General features: G+C 36.0%; 2 protein-coding genes across 5 annotated transcripts in view; both read right to left on the bottom strand.

Moving 5' to 3' along the window:
* Window positions 1–47: 47 nt before the first annotated feature.
* On the bottom strand, window positions 48–4,132 carry LOC127801717 (ribosome biogenesis protein slx9-like). 2 transcript variants are annotated; one of them, XM_052337086.1, is made up of 5 exons: window positions 3,808–4,132; window positions 3,661–3,719; window positions 2,837–2,886; window positions 616–758; window positions 48–480 (listed from the first exon to the last, which is right to left on the bottom strand). In XM_052337086.1, exons 1-5 carry the CDS (start codon window positions 3,825–3,827, stop codon window positions 282–284), a joined length of 471 nt encoding a protein of 156 aa, XP_052193046.1. In that variant the 5' UTR covers window positions 3,828–4,132; the 3' UTR covers window positions 48–281. The 2 variants fall into 2 exon arrangements, with proteins under 2 accessions (XP_052193046.1, XP_052193045.1); XM_052337085.1 differs by having other exon boundaries at window positions 48–505; window positions 3,808–4,129.
* A 5,200-nt stretch (window positions 4,133–9,332) lies between these two features.
* Window positions 9,333–16,448, bottom strand: part of LOC127801716 (sodium/proton antiporter 1) — a 29,927-nt gene continuing 22,811 nt past the window's right edge. The window contains exons 4-8 of one of the 3 annotated variants that reach the window (XM_052337084.1): window positions 12,795–12,915; window positions 11,449–11,510; window positions 11,038–11,358; window positions 9,864–10,158; window positions 9,333–9,555 (exon numbers count right to left, since the gene is read on the bottom strand). In XM_052337084.1, the coding sequence (XP_052193044.1) occupies window positions 9,511–9,555; window positions 9,864–10,158; window positions 11,038–11,358; window positions 11,449–11,510; window positions 12,795–12,915 (844 nt within the window). In that variant the 3' untranslated portion in view covers window positions 9,333–9,510. The other 2 variants (XM_052337082.1, XM_052337083.1) reach the window with 2 other exon arrangements.

Raw genomic sequence — 16,448 nt, 5'->3', positions numbered from 1 at the left:
TTCTAGAATGAATAACAAACTGTAAAGCAGGAAAATTGTTCAAATGCTTCTTTGAATACTTTGGATTCTTCATTCCCTGGAATAATTCGTTCTCTTCTTGTGTGGAATAGGCCATCTTGGAGCATGAATGAACACCCAAAAAAAAATAAGACTGGGGCAAATTCATTTACATGTTTCCAATCCAAAAACCTTAATAGGCCTTGATACTGCAAAACATATTCAACTTTGAGCAATGAAATGGTTAGAGGCCTCCCACGTTGCTAGACTTATGTACCAGCTGGCTAATAAAAGCCACGATATCTTGAATCAGATCTCCATAGATTTGGAGGTTTTAGAATTCTTCTTCTGCTGCTGCTGCTTCTTCCCACTTTTAATGTGCTTTCTTTCTGGCTTCTGGTCTGTGCCAGGTTGGGTGCTGTGCAAGTGTTGATGAATGGCAGCCAACGGGTCCGACAGGAAAGCAGGATGGTTAAGAACTGCCTGTAATTGATTTGCTTCTCTTAGTCTGGAGGAAAAAACACAATTATTTCATGTTAAAAATGGAAATGGTTGTATTGACACCAAAGGAGAATAGAGATATAAGAGCATGGAAAGCCATTGAATTGAAGCGCTTACATTAGAGTCTGCCTGGATTTGCTATTCAATTTAAATTTCGTAGGAGCTACTTGCTTTGAAACCTTCAAGTCGGGAAGGAACTCAGACAGGGATGAAAAATCATATGCTTCCAATTTCTTTTTTCGGCTTCTATCTTTTTTGTTCTGGTAGAATAAACATTACTTTTCATCAACAAAATATCAAATGTGAATCAAATATATGCCAGTACAAAGAGAAAAGAATTGCATCGAGCATACATGATTAGGTATAGGGCCATGTTCACATTAAAATAAAAATAAAATAAAATAAACAGGTGCCTATATCATTAGAATAGAATAGCCACCACTTGCAAGTGAGTTTAGTAGTTGAAGAATAGGTCCTCTTAATGTTATTATACTTGAAAAGAAAATTCATAGAAGGTTCTTATCATCTGTAACTTAAAGAAAACAATTAAAGGTAGAGTCACCTCCTAAAACTTCAAGATGCTGAAGACAGTATTTGAGAGGTGAGAGGTTGAAACATCAATTATTAGAAAGATGCCATTTAGTAACTACAAATAGTTGTTGAAATTACAAATAGTAACTACAGACAGTCAAAGTACCATTTTTGGTTTTTAAGAGTTATACGTAGAAATTTCATATCATTTGAAGACTTTTTTATGTTGCTCGCACATTCACACCCACACACAAGGGTGCAAAACAATTATACCAAAAGATTATCACATTTTAACCTAATAATTCCCAAAGAGAAACAAATAAAAGCAAAAAATAAATTCCAATGTGGCAATCAATTGATGTTGTGCAGTGTTCTAAAAGGCGCTAGGCGCTAGTCGAGCACCAGGCTGGGGCCTAGCGCCTAGGCGGGGCCTAGGCGGCGCTTAAGAAAACTGCTATTTTTTTTATTTTTTAAACTTTGTGATATAATTTGATGTTATTTTTAACTAAATCAAAGTTGAAAAATATTAATAATGCAACATAAACCAATAATATATAGAATTAAGCATGAGAAATAAATTATTGTAATTAATAAATAACATTTTAATTAGTCATACAATCAATACTATAAGCAAACAGCTAAGTGGATTTTTTGGAAATATTATAGAATATATATAATTAATAATAAAACTAAATATAAATCTATAATTATATATAAATATTAAATAGAAAAGAAAAATAAAATAAAACAAAAAACAAAAACGGAGCAAATGCCCCAATAACCACACAGAGAGACGGGGAGAGAGAGAGAGAGAGAGAGGTTACGACAGATGGAGCTCGACGGCGAGGACGGGGGCGGCGACGATGACACTGAGGACAACGAGGACGCGACAGATAAGAGGCGGTGACGATGAAGCTTGGCGGCAAGGATCGAGCTGGACGCAGCGACAGCGGTGAGCTACTGGCGGGCCGATGAAGCTTGGCGGTGTTGAGGCGACAACGTTGAGGCGGCGATAGTGTTCAGGTGAGAAGAGAGAAATAGGGAGATGTTGAGAGGTTCGATTTAATGATTTAGCAAAAAAAATCCTAAAAATGGCTGAGCCAACGAGTTGGGCGCCAAGGCGCGCAGGCCGACTAGGTGCCGCCTGGGCCGCCTAGGCACCCAAGCCGGCCGATTACTCGGGCCGGCGCCTAGGAGGCCCGACTAGGGCAATTTCGGGGCGGCCAGCGGCCGCCTAGCGCCTAGGCGGCGCCTAGGCCAATTTTTAGAACATTGGTTGTTGGACTTGCTTTACATATCATAAAAATGAAATACCAAACCGATGGGACCTTCAAAGTTCAAACCCACACAACAACAGCCTGTCAGCCACAAGCCTTAATCCCACCAGGTAGGGTCTGCTCCATGAATTTTAGACTTCCAGACATCTTATCTTTCAACCCCATATAAAAATAATAATACATTAGTTATTTTGTGGTTGTGCTGAAGATTAAACATAAAAGATTCAGTTGGGAGAGGTGGACAGCTTGTCTGGGTACTTTGGTAGCTCGACATACAGATTTAATATTTAACAATTTCATTTATTAAATGAGTGGAGTTTCATATTGTTGACCTGGGAAATTGGCAAGAGCTCTGGAAAAAAAAATTATATATATATATATATAAGCAGAAGCGGAAGAAGAAAATATATAATTCCTAAACAAGCTGGTGCACGAATAAGCAAAAGGGCATATTAAACCATCCAAACTAAATCAAGACAGTCTAATTATACTGTTTCAGAATCAAAAGGCATAATAGTAGAAGTTCTCACCTTACTAATAGCTTTTTGCACACCTAATGAAGCAACTGTATCTCTAACCTCTGGAAAAAAAAAACAAATACCGATAAAAACAGTTACGGGGAGCTTTTGGTAATCATTGATAGTTAGGCACTAAAAATCATATTTCAACATGTATGAACAAATGTAGAATAAAATAGGGAAGGAAAACGAAATTCAAATGAAATTCATTAATGAGGTTCCGACCTCCTCTCTTGGGTAGGGGGCAGCAAGGGAAGTTGAATAGTTCAGTCCAAACCCTATTAAAATGTTACACATGCAGGCCATGGTACCCAAAGTATATTAACACTTGTAGCAAGCCTCAGGTAGATGTATATTGTTGCTTGATGATTACATCTACTGTAAGGAAGCAGTGGGCATCTAATCACAAATTCAAACCCCATAGATTCTAGTATGATACAGAAACCATAATATTGATTCTAACTGCCAGATTTGTCTACGAACTATAGAGAGCAAATTAGGGACAGGTAACCCACGGCCTTAAACCCCATTAAATTATTACATGCACACTCAAGTCACTCTTGCTGCTTCCATCTAAGGTTTGCTATGATCAAAGTTCTCGAAGGAGAGCTTTACTGATCCTAGTATTTGTTTAACCAGATACATGCAATGCCAAAAAATTACAGAATCTTACAGCAGTAGGTTCAGGATACATCACCAAGAACCACAAACAGAGATAATTAAGGTTAAAACTCCGAAAAGCAATCACGATGTATCAAAAGAAAATTAGCACATGATCTCCATTACTGACAGAAAGATTATGAGACCTGAATCTGAATGTGATTAGGTAAACTTACTGGCATAGAACTGAAGTTTCTTCTCGAACTTGCGATCGGCACGAGTCGACGGCTCCGATCTGCATACAAAATTCATTAGTAAGAAACGGTAAAATGAAATCTACCGCTTGCGCAGATGCCTGTTCTTGTGGTTCAGATAAATTTTACCGCGAACTAGTCTTCCCCATATGTGAATATTTGCCCTTTCAAGCTCTGAAGAAGGGTGGGAACGCTAAGAACAAAAGATCAAGTTTATAGATATATCAAAATTAGGGTTAATGGAAAGGGTTTCAAAGCGAAAAAGACAACCGAACTTCAACGCGACGCCGTTTGCACTAGGGGTGTGCAGCGGCACAGGGAGGGGTGTGCTGGGGCGGCGGAGAAGGAGGATACAGCGGCGGTCGGCGGTCGTAGGTGACGGCCCTTTAGCGAGGCTGCGGCGGCGAGTGGGTCTCTACTCTCTAGTCTCCTCTTATTTTCTTCCCAGCAGGCTGCAATTTAAATTCAAATGAAATTGAAATAAATTAGCGTTTTACAAGTTACAAGTTGTAATTATTATGTAGTAACAAATAATCTAATTTCATTTCAACCCTTATAGTTTCAGCTAATTTTCACATACACCCCTATTTATTTCACTTTTTAATATTTCCTCCTCCATAAATTCTTTTTTTTTTTCAAAAAAGATAATTCATTTCACTTTTTAAGTATTTCCTGCTCTATAATTTTTTTTCAAAAAATATAACAATAATCAAGAACAATGATTATAAGAAATTGAGGTATTCAAGACGAAAATTTAATTGAATGAAAAACATACATATAAATGATGAATTATAATATATAATTTGATTCACTTAATTTTTTTAATTAATCAATTAATTTTGTGATCCATATATATATGGTTAATAAATATTAAATATATATTTTTATAATGCATTTATTATAATAAATTTAGTTAACTATGAATAGCTTAAAAATAAGATATAATAAATATATATTATCTGAAAATTAATATATGGTGTGTTTTGCAATATATAATATATAAAATATAAAAGTTTTTATTATGCATATGGAAATTTGTACTATATTTTCATGGCATTATTTATATATATATATTGATGTAATATTACATAATTCTTAATAGTCTTATTTAAAATTAATAATCATTTTAATTTTCTTGTAGAACTATTATAAACAATTATTGATTTTAGACAAAAAAAAAAAAATCAGTTTATAAATTTTGTTTGTAGATAAAATATTTAAAATATGCATTTAATGTGTAATGATTATTTTTAAAAATTTAATGTAATATTAGTGAAGTAAATTAAGTATTAGTCAAGTGATATGTGACAATTGAAATAGCTAAAGCTGTTGTTGGAGCCTTAATGTGATGTTTTAGCCCATTATCAGGTGTCACCGTAACCCACGGTTACAATCCCGACCTATCTTAAAGGACAGTTATACCCCGTCAACATAAAATATAAAAATAATATGGGCACCCTGGGTAGGGTCCAGGTTTCGCCACTTTCGAGTGTAGAATGCATAGGTAGCAAAAATTCACCCGATTCTCGTACACGATTAGGCCCTTAAAATATAAATTCAATTCCAAATAAAATAAATATCAACCTGCTCAACAAAATATTTCAACAGTCAAGCATATCTCATAATTCCGACTGCAATCGATCAGTTCACACACACACACTCTGAATTACTCATAGCGGGAATCTTGAAATACAAAGTATATATATATATATATATTACATGAATATCACAGAAACACAACCCACATTCTCAGTGTCTATCTTTACTATTAACTGACGACTTTCCACCAACACTGTTTTTCCCCTCGTAGACCCTGAGTCACCTGTTGGGTTAATGGGGGGTAAAAGGGGGTGAGTCTGGGGACTCAATAAAAGTAATATGAAATGCAATAAATTAAAATGCATGACAATTATAGAAAGATGTGAAGTATATCATGTATGTAGGCCTGTCCATCGCACCCTAGTCTGGATTTTGGTGGCCCCATCGATTTTATTTAGGATCTCATCTCGAGACTCACATGGCCCAAATCTATAGCCTCATGCCTAGGCACTTCCCCCATCGTCTAATACAAACTATGCCAAAATAGATTTACACACAAAGCATATTAAACCCTTATCGTGTATTAATTGCTCGCTTCATGTTGGATCCGCGTTCCAATTTTCTATATAATTATAAAATAATATAATTAGGCACACGATTAATTTTAATTATTATTGCTACATTACAAGATAATATAGCTAAATACGTGATTAATTAACACTATTAAATAAATTTAAAATATTTTTATACATCACATATATTCACAAACAGAGTTTTGACACGTTCAATATTTCACAGCAGAAAATGCCGCTATTTATAAACGTCGGAGGCTCTGGAAAAGGAGAGTGAAGAACTTGGGGCCTAAAGAAGCCCCCAAATATTGCCACGTGGCAGTAAGAAAGAAATGAAGAATAGCTGGGGTGAGAGACACAGCCGTGCCACGTGGCGCTGCCTAGGTGCTTTGCTGGCGCGCATAAGCATCGCCTGGCGCCCCAAACCGTTTTGGGGTGCCTTGGCTGATTAAAAATCAGCCTTTCCCCCAACGCGCGTGTGGCCTTTCGCGAAATCAAACCCGCAACCGCAGCCTCCCCATGCGTGCCGGCAACCACCCGCACCAGCCATCTCCTTCATTCATATTATGCACACCAATTTACTTAAGATCATCCTGGCCCATTTTTGGAAATCACGCCACAGCCTCCGGTCTTCCAGAATTCACACATATACTCCCACACCTCATTTTCCTTATTTCACTTCCACCCTAACATTTTCAAAAATATTCTCAAATGAAATAATTAATTACCCACAACCGCAATTCTTTAATAAGTCACAAGTAATTCATCTAAATCCCACAATTAACTGATGATCATACACAAATCACCATAAAACTTAATGATTAATTATTTTTCAGAGTCTAAGATGTTACACTTGAAAGAGAGTTTGCTTCTATTATAGTGAATGCACCTATGGTTCCCTTAGAGGTACAAGATTTTTTGCTTGTCTTAACATCTATAACAGTACGAATTGAATTTTAAGTAACTGTTACTTTATTTATTTATTATTTTGGATTACGTCCCATTACTGGCGTCCTCAGTCACCTTACTCTAGAACTACACTAAGGAGGTAAATCATGGAATGTGCCCAAATGATCAGGATGATAGGTCTTAACACCACTGATACCATTCTCAAGGTCCTTCCTCAGAAGAAAATATTCTACTTTTTTTAGAAATCGAACTCGCATCTCCAGACTCGAGTACGTCACAAGGAAACTGTTAGTTCATTTTACTCCAACACATTCGTTTGAATAACGATAGAATTGTAAACTTAGTACTTTGACTTCTCAAAAACAGACACGATATTGGGACACCTAATCGAGGAAAATGGTTACTTTTGCGAATTAGTTTTTTAATTTAAATTTTCTTCACCTTTTGATCCACCAAGATAAAACTGAAACATGAAATTCCCTAACGTTTTTTACACTTACTTGTAACTGTAGGTTTTGACAGAACTAAAACCATTTGTTGAACTTGGGGAGAAGCTTGGGAGACTAGCTGTCCAATTAGTTACAGGTAAGGCTCTAGAGATTTTGGGGTAAAAATCGGCCCGAGATTTTGGGATAAAAATGGGCCCATTATAAATCGTAATGTACCTTTAAATTTTATTTTTTTATAGTAAAATATTAAAAAAATAAATATTCATATCATATCAAAAAATAAAATAAAAAATTTAACAATTTTAGCATACAATTCAAATATTCAATCACAATTAACACATCTCAACAATTCCTAACTAAATGAAATATCTAAATAACAATAAACTAAAAATCTAAAGTCATAATTCCTAAGCTCGTTATAGGTGTTAAATTAGCCAAAATAAAATAAAAATACACATTAAATAGAACATAACTAAATAAATTAACTTTGTCTCTTAGTGTGTATGAAGGGATGCACTGTCTGCCTGCTAAGAACAAGAATACAACACCAAAGATTGAACCGAAAGATTTTTTTGTCACTGGTATTGAATTTGAACCCAAACAGAACACAATACCAAAGATTGAACCAAACCTCAAAAGATTGAATCAAAGTGTCCCAATGGCAATGCAGAGATGCGAGCGACCTAGTCACCCAGCAAGAGCAAGAGTAAGAGAGCCGAATCCAATACCTAGAGATGTGACCTCCCCAGCTATCGACCGAGATGCGAGGGCGAGCAAGAGCGAGAGCGAAGACAAGGGTGAGAGCAAGGACGAGAGAGCTAGAGAAAGAGAAGGGTTTGCAAAAGGGACTGATTGGGGGGTGGGCTTGGAAAAAAATAATGGCCCCCAAAAATGACAATTTATAGGCCCTTCGCCTCTTAGGCTCTACTATAGGTCCGACCCCCTGAACTTACAGGTGAGGGTGGGATGATCTCGATACAAGAGTTCTTCAAGCCATGATCACCAAAGGTTTGATTAAGCCTATATCCAGTGTCTTTGTGAACTTAGTGAATGCAGACTTCACAGCTAAACAAAGAGGTCTCCGGATGCCCCTAGGGGCATAGTTGGGTGGCAAAGGAGGGGGTTGTAAAATCATGCTGAAGATTGCTAGTGTGAGATGGATTCCTGGAAGAAGTAAAAATTTACATCCTTCTAGGAGTGGTCCTTGGTAAGTGTCAGTGGACGCAACTTAAAAAAAAAAAAAAATCCTAATAAGCTAGGCATATTTCGGATTTATCTCCCTCGTAATGACATTGGGGTGGGTTTGGTGGGAGCGCAAGTAATAGCATGTAATTAAAAAAAAAAAAAAAAAAGGGGCTCCAGATTACTGAAGAACGTGTACTGTTAGATGGTTCCCCAGAAAGTCCACTCGAGTTCGTCCAGGTCCAGATGGCAAATGTCGAATCAAGATTCGCGAGTGCAATTTCGGAGTCCGCGGAAATTATAGTGGAGGGACGGGCGAAAGATGGGCTTCCCCATTTAACCAAATTTTGATGGTCTTCTTCATCTCTGCTTTGTGTTTTGGTTTTGGCGAGTCTTTCACATATGCTTTTGTCATAACTTTGGGAGATACAAATAATTGGTATGTACCATGATGAGCTTGTCTCTTGGGATCTTAAAAGGTTGGGAGAAAATTATTAGATGTAATATGTATTGTTATCCAAATCCTTTATTGTTGGGACGCCTGGCTTATTACTATACTATCCATCCTGTTGGTTAGTTTGATGCAGATAACCATTATTATATAACATGCAGGAACCTGCCTCTTGTTGGCTCCATATTTCCTATCGAGAAATCTTCCTAATATCCAATTGTTCACAGCTTTGTTGAATGAAATTTAAGTACCAAATTTAAGCATTTCCTATCACGAAAATCATTTCTTATGAAAATGTTTCTATAAGAATTACTTTGCTTTAAAATAGCTTGGCATTTGATCTCATTAATTTAAACATTTGGCTTTCTGAGAATTTCTTTTTACCCCCTTCTTTTTTGGTGACTGAATGTAAAGATAATTCTTTTTAATGTCACAAAAATAAAACATAATCTTTATCTATTTTGGTCTGAAGTATAAAAATTAACTATTTTAAATCTTCTTTTTTTTTTTTTTAATAAAACATAACACCTGGTCTTTTATAATTTTTCAAGGAGGACTAAGTACGTCTAGAACTAGATGCAAGAGAATTTGAACGGCATTTGGCATATCTGATAGAAATAGGCTTTAGATCTCTTTGTATAAATGTATGCTGCAGAAGCTTCCTGCGTCCCTAAACTATTTTAACATTCTACCAATCACACGTTTCAGTTCAGCTGATCAATCCACTACATTACATGATGCCATTTACTCTGCTCTGGCTCGCTTGCATTTGCAACTAGAAAAAAAAAAAAAAAAAGAGCAAATCTTGAGCTCTACTAGTTTATCAAACCTGAAAGGAACGGGGCGTAAGCTAATGTCGTCGGGAGCGATGTGGGAAGATTATGAACTGCTAGATAGGCCGCAAAACCCGCAGCATAACCAGCAAATGCAAAACCACTCACCTACAAAACACAAGAGTCATTCAGCTTCCTGATTCTAAGAGGCTTTGTTTGATTAGGACAGATTTAGTAGCTTCTTAAAGACTTAAAAGACTTCTGTTGAATGTGATGACCAAGACAAGTCAACAATCTGCTGAATATATACCTTCCGGAAGTACCAAAAGAAATCAACTTTTTCCATTCCCATGAATGCAACTCCTGCTGCAGAGCCTATAACCAGGATGGACCCACCAGTGCCGGCGCAATATGCAACCAACTGCCAGAACTCCGAGTCTTTGGGGAAGGAAGTAAGATCGTACATTCCCATTGTGGCTGCAACCAGTGGTACGTTGTCTATAATTGCTGAAACTAGCCCTATTATGCTTGCAATCAACTCAACATTGGGAACGTGGGCATCCAGGTAATTTGCCAGTTCCCGTAGAATCCCAGCTGCCTCCAAGCTATACCACAATGGCATGATTCATAATTCATCGGTTAGGGGTGTGGTAAAACTTCCAACTTGATAATACTTAACAATTGGTGGCACAAGCAAAACAATACAAAATAAATAACATCCATAATCTATAGGACTCAAAACTCGTAGAGTTCTGATGAGAAGACTTTTGGTGGTGACGGGAGTTCCCAATTCCCATTATTGGGAACTGTGGCGGCAGGAGTTTCTCTTGGTTTCAGTCCAAAATTGAAAGAAAGATAAAAGTTGAGTTTTTTTTTTTTAGCTATTGTCTATATGAGAAATCTCAAGGTTTTGGACTTAGATAGAGAACTTATTTGGGGAATAGGTAAGTGGGACAAACCAATTGTTAAATGTTAGAAACCAAATCTTCTAAGCCAGTAAATACATATGGCATATGAAATAAAAAACAACATAAATGATAAGCAAAAGAAAGGAACAGAAAGAAAAACAACAAAATCAAATGTTTTAAGGTTCACAGAGCTAAGTACTGGTTTCTTCCGTTCTCATGAAGTCTGAACAACATATCAAGCCTTAAGCCATCATTCTCAGGAAGTCTGATTGAAGAAAAATATATACAGCTGTTTATAGAGAAAGATTGGTATCGTCGTGGTAAAGGCAATAGAAGTGTTTCTTAAATGACTATAGTATAATGTTAAGCTTCTTAGAGATTGTGCATATTTTAACCTTTTTTAAAACGGCAATGAAATTACATAGCACTTTACCAGTTAAGGGTGATAGTTTCTCTATTTTGATCTCTTAAGTCACTAACATTGATATAAACTAATGAAATCTAAGACTTGTTGCACATTCTGGAGAAGTGTAAATCCCACAAACATGTCACAAGATAAAATGGACTCTTGCGTACCTGCTTACAGATAAAAGGATCCCAAGGAAGAAAAGGGCTCCTTGAGTGTCAATTCGCGATAAAGCCTGGGGTACTTTCAACTGTTGCCTTTCAGACTCACCATAATGGATTGCGTCTGTTAGAATCCAAAGTACCCCAAGTCCAAGCAGGATTCCCATGTAAGGAGGCAGACCTGTTATTGCCTTGAATACTGGGACAAACACAAGCGCTCCAATTCCAACAGATAAAACAAGCTGTCCTCGAGGTGCTATCTGTTCAGATGCCAAAATAATTGGCGAGTCCACTCCCTTCCCATTAACTTCACTGAATGACAAATGCAATCTTCATTTCTTTTATTTACAACTCATGTAGTCAAATATAGCTTTCAAATAAAGATGCGGTAATTTCACATTAACAATGCAAGAGTAATACCTAGTAAGTGACAAAAGAGCCAGAGGTACAGCCAAAGAAACTGCTGAAGGTACAAATAAGTCCTGCAAGCAACAAGAAATGATTATAGAAATCCTCTCATTGAATGCCACACCATATTCTCCATGTGTTAAATAGTCTGATAACTAGACACAGAAAATCTTTTACATGCCTGATTGCTGAAAAAATTATTTCAGCACTAGAATTGAACCTGCTGCATATGCCACGTGGTTTAAGACTAGCAATTGGAAAAGCTCTACTGAAGGGAATGTTAAGCCGGATTCCAGTACAGCTAGATGATGTGGTGCAATACAACAGGGAAAGTTTCTTGCTTAAAACATGGTTATAACATTCCAGGCCAGAACAAGTTTTACCACTGCGTTAGATAAGTTTAAAATTGTATTTACTTGTAATTTAGCAACAAGCCAAAGTAGTACAGACTTCTGTAAGCTAGCAAGTTTACTTAAATTCCATATTTGAGGCCTAAACAAAGCTAAACTTGCAAAAACACAAACATGAAATCATCCACTACCTTACTTATCAAAAAATAAAATAAAATAGTCATCCACCAATTCATGTGCTAAGAATATTAAAAATTATTGCAGATTATTTTATTGTAGCAACTTCTTTCAGCATAAGTTCACTGGGTGGTACCATTACATTATCGGATAATATCTTTTGACTTCTTTTGTACAATAGCTTTGGCTCTCCAATGGCAGAGTAGATGAAATCTTGGTTAAGAACTGAATGCTGCCTTCAACACAACTTGTGTTTGGCTGTCTAGAATAACTCCTCTTCTCCATTAAGCTCAAATTTGTGTCAGAGAATCATGTACCATAAGTATATTTTTATCTTTCTTTTTTGTACTCTGCAATCCCAACCCATGTTTTATATCTTTATGGGTTCCTTGTGCATGAACTCCTTGGCCACATTTCTGTGCTTTTTTTCTTCATGCAATTAGCTTCTTGGATGAAGATATTTATATTTCCCAGTTCAGTTAATCATATTGATCAGTATTGAGTCCAAATTGACAGAAAAACTTTAATCTCAAAATGTATGATACATCCAAGTCCAGATTCTTGAGCAGATATAATGCTTCTACAATTCCTAGAAAGTCTCCCTACTATTCCCCTATGTACCCATAACTTTAGCATAAAAGAACCATGAAGGCATCAACTCCAGGAAAACACTAGACTACAACTATTTACTTGGTCTATTACCCACAAACCTATCAAAGAGTATTTTGTAAGCTACATGGATGGGCCCCACAGATGAACAGTGAGATGTGCAAACATGAATTTATGGAAGAAAAATGGTGACAAGGATCAAAATTGGAACAACAAGAAGACCTTCATTGTCTGCAAGGTAGATATTTGGCCATGTATCCACAACATAGTAGTGGTAACATCACCAATTGGAGTCCATGCACCACCAGCATTTGCTGCAATCACAACAACAGCCCCTAAAAGCCTGTAATTCAAACAATAGCATAAAAAAACTTTACTGAAGGCATCAATAGAAGATCTGAAAAATGTTGGGTTCCTAGGGGTTTAACAACACCAAGTACCTAAGGGTGAAAATACACTTCAGAACACAAGTGCTAAAGACATCATTTTATTTGTCATTTCCAATTCATGCATTAAGGTTTAATTGTATTCAACATTCAAATATTAGTCTTTGTGCTCAGAGTTAGACTATTTGTTTGTGAATTTTAATTTTAAGGGGTAATGGTTTGTGCTTCTTGATCACAACTACTAGAAGATTCACTGAAATGATAATGTTTGTGTGTGTGTGTGAGAGAGAGAGAGAGAGAGGAAACACTTTCAACATGAAACAAGATAATTTGGAACTGAAAGAACAATTACAATGAACTGAGAAATTCCAGGAGCCGCAAGAAACTGTCAATGCCTTCTCAATTAAGATTGTAAAAATTATTCATCAACCCAAACCTAGGTGACCTTTCTCTTGGAAAGCAGAGTCAGTCAATCTGTCCTCACATACTTGGAAACCCAGAAAACAATTGATGCATTCTATTATTCCATGAAATATATCATTAGTACGAGCACATAAAATCTCATAACTTGCACAGAATATTATGACATTTGCCAGCTATTAATTCTTGCCCCCCAAACTGTAATCCACTCTTGAAAGTGGCATCCACAGTTTTTCATATTCAAGATGTGAAGAAAGACTAGCATCAAGCTGGTGAAGTTATTTTGATGGTTTTTTTTTAAGGAGATACAATGGTGGAAGTATCAGGAAATAAACCCAATCGGTGAATTTTAGAAGATTCTCAAACAAGCAGATCACAAATCATTTGGATAAAATAGGAAATAACTAGTCTCATTTAAAGTTAGCACAGATATGCACAATAATCCTGCTACCCATATCAAAAAGGATCAAGGACGCCAGGTCAAGCAATTGCTCCAAGGAAAAGTATTGGGAGTCCTTAAGCAGTTTAGCTCAGTTAAGAGGGTTAAAATATGGAAAGACTTCAATTTTTAGAAAAAAATTGGATCCTATTTAACTTAATGATTTCAACAATAATGATTATCAAATTATATGTGCCTTCAAAAATTTCACAGAACTAGATTTAATGAGTGAGAATTCTATAGGAACTTTGTTTAAGCTTTTTCCATATCTATAAACACTATATGTACATCCTTTTGTTTATCTCTACATCCTTCCATTAGGCGCCTTAGCAAGTATATAACTTCCTTTGTTAACCTACCATGCATGACTGGATTTTTATACGCCTTGGGTTTCTCTTCTTTATCTTTGCTCTATCACTCTCTCCAAAGTTTCATAGTGTTGTGCATTAACGTGATTACTATATAATGTTCACAACTTAGAACATCTCTTTTATTCTTATAAATAAGCACTACAGTGCCCTTCCTCCACTTGTACGGCATTCAACGAGCTCAACTATACATAAACATATATATATATATATAAATATACATATTGTTAGTCTCAATTAGTTTATATAGCTAGTTTATCACATATTCTGTGCATTATAAGTTAAATATAAGGATGAATGAATACCAATGTCTGTTTCAATTGCACAAATGGGTAATTGTTTATTTATTGAATAGATAGATAATCTATGACCAAATGATCCAAGATGAGGCACAAACTGCCAGGTTACTAGTTGACAGTCAGATGGTTGAACTGGTCATTCCAGTCCAATTGCTAACACTTTCGCATCCATTGTAAGAATCGTGTTGAGTATCTAACATACACCAGGGCCGGCCCAAGGCATAGGCCACTAAGGCCTATGCCTAGGGCCCCCAAAAATTTGGGGCCCCAAACAGCCACCGCCCAGCAACCCCCCCCCCCCCCCAACCCCCACACACAAAGAACAACCCACCTCCCCTCCTTACACACACACACACACAGAACAACCCACCTCCCCTTCTTAAAAAAAAAAAAATAAATTAGGGGCCTCTAAAAAATACAGCGCCCCATCCTCTTAAAAAAAAATTATTTTCGCCTAGGGCCCCACTGGGCCTCGGGCCGGCCCTGCATTCACCCTCTAAATATCTTGGAACAGAAAAAATAATAACCACTTTACATTACCAATTTGAGTTATATTTGTCTTGTGAAAGAAAAAGGCAAACAAATAAAGCAGTGCTACTATTGACTTAACAATCTTTCTCACAAGTACTTGAGGTCAATTTCATGACCACATTCCTTCAATTGGAAAACAAGCATCATTAATAAGAGAAAAAGCAAAGGAAGACTTCTCCAGACCCTTTTCTCACCACTATCCACAGAACTATTGATCTAGTCTGTTTTATTCTTGCCAACCTATACAGGAGAAAGAGTATGGATCCCCTTTTTCAAGTCTCTAAAATGTTTGGAACTAAATCTCATGAACACTAATTAATCAAGACTTGAACCGTCAAGGATTCTGAAAGGATATAATAAAAATATAATTTCATTTAAAATAAATTGTTCTTGCTTGGAGTAAGCAATAAATTTTTTTAATTAGGGTTAAACTATTAGAAAGCAAATAAGCATATAATCAATAGGATGTCGGCCGGCTATGACAGTGGCCAATGACCATAACGTGTAGAAAAAAAGCCTCTTGCTGCTTATTTCCTTACTCTATTCTCGAATGACAATCCAGAAAATATATACACAACAAATCCTAAGAATTCTCCTAGATTTTAGCTCCTAGTTTTTAGGATTACATTCCTACTTTGTTGGACCAAATTACGTTCTTACTTTGTAGGACTAGAGTACAATAAAATACAAACATAACAAAAAAAAGAGATAAATAAGTTAAAACAAATAATTCACAAAAGATAAATCAATACACACACACGACACAAACTTCGGCACAGCAACAGTGGTAGGCAATAGCAATGGTAGGAATTTTATTATAACGGGATCGTAGCGGCCAAAGTTTTGGCCTTTTAAATGTAAGGGGGTTCAACTAAGAGGGAAAGGTTTGAATAAATCCCCTTTTTCTTTTTCTTTTTTAATAAAGATAGCTCAGGTGCTTTAAAAAAAAAAATACAACCAAAAGAATAACTTTTTAAAATACAACCATCATTCACATTCCTTTTCAATCCCAAATAGATCGTTGTATTAGCTGCACCAAGGCAATGGTATTCACACAAATCAAGTGAAAGAGAGACTACAGAATAGAGATTGAAAGAGTGAAACAGTAGTAGAGTTTGAGAGAAAGAGATTTTCTTAAAACAAATATTAATAATAAAATAGGCAAAATGCTAAATTAATACTACTATTTGTATAATGACGACATTTGAATTACATGATTTAGGAATATAGTGATAAATTAGAAAATTAGGATTTAGTATAGAAATTTTGAATTGACTTATTTCTTGGTACTATTTGAATTTTAGGATTTGATATAGGAGTTAAATCAATTTGTTGATTAGTATTATTGTAGTCTTAAATTTTTCTAACATATTTAAATTATATATATTTATTGTTTAGGTGATTCAGGCTAGTCCCAAGTAGGACCCAGTATA

This window comes from Diospyros lotus, chromosome 5 (assembly GCF_014633365.1).
Source record: "Diospyros lotus cultivar Yz01 chromosome 5, ASM1463336v1, whole genome shotgun sequence".
In the NCBI taxonomy this organism is placed as follows: domain Eukaryota; kingdom Viridiplantae; phylum Streptophyta; class Magnoliopsida; order Ericales; family Ebenaceae; genus Diospyros; species Diospyros lotus.
The sequence above is the reverse complement of the archived record's forward strand: the minus strand, read 5'-3'. Positions and strand labels throughout refer to the sequence as shown.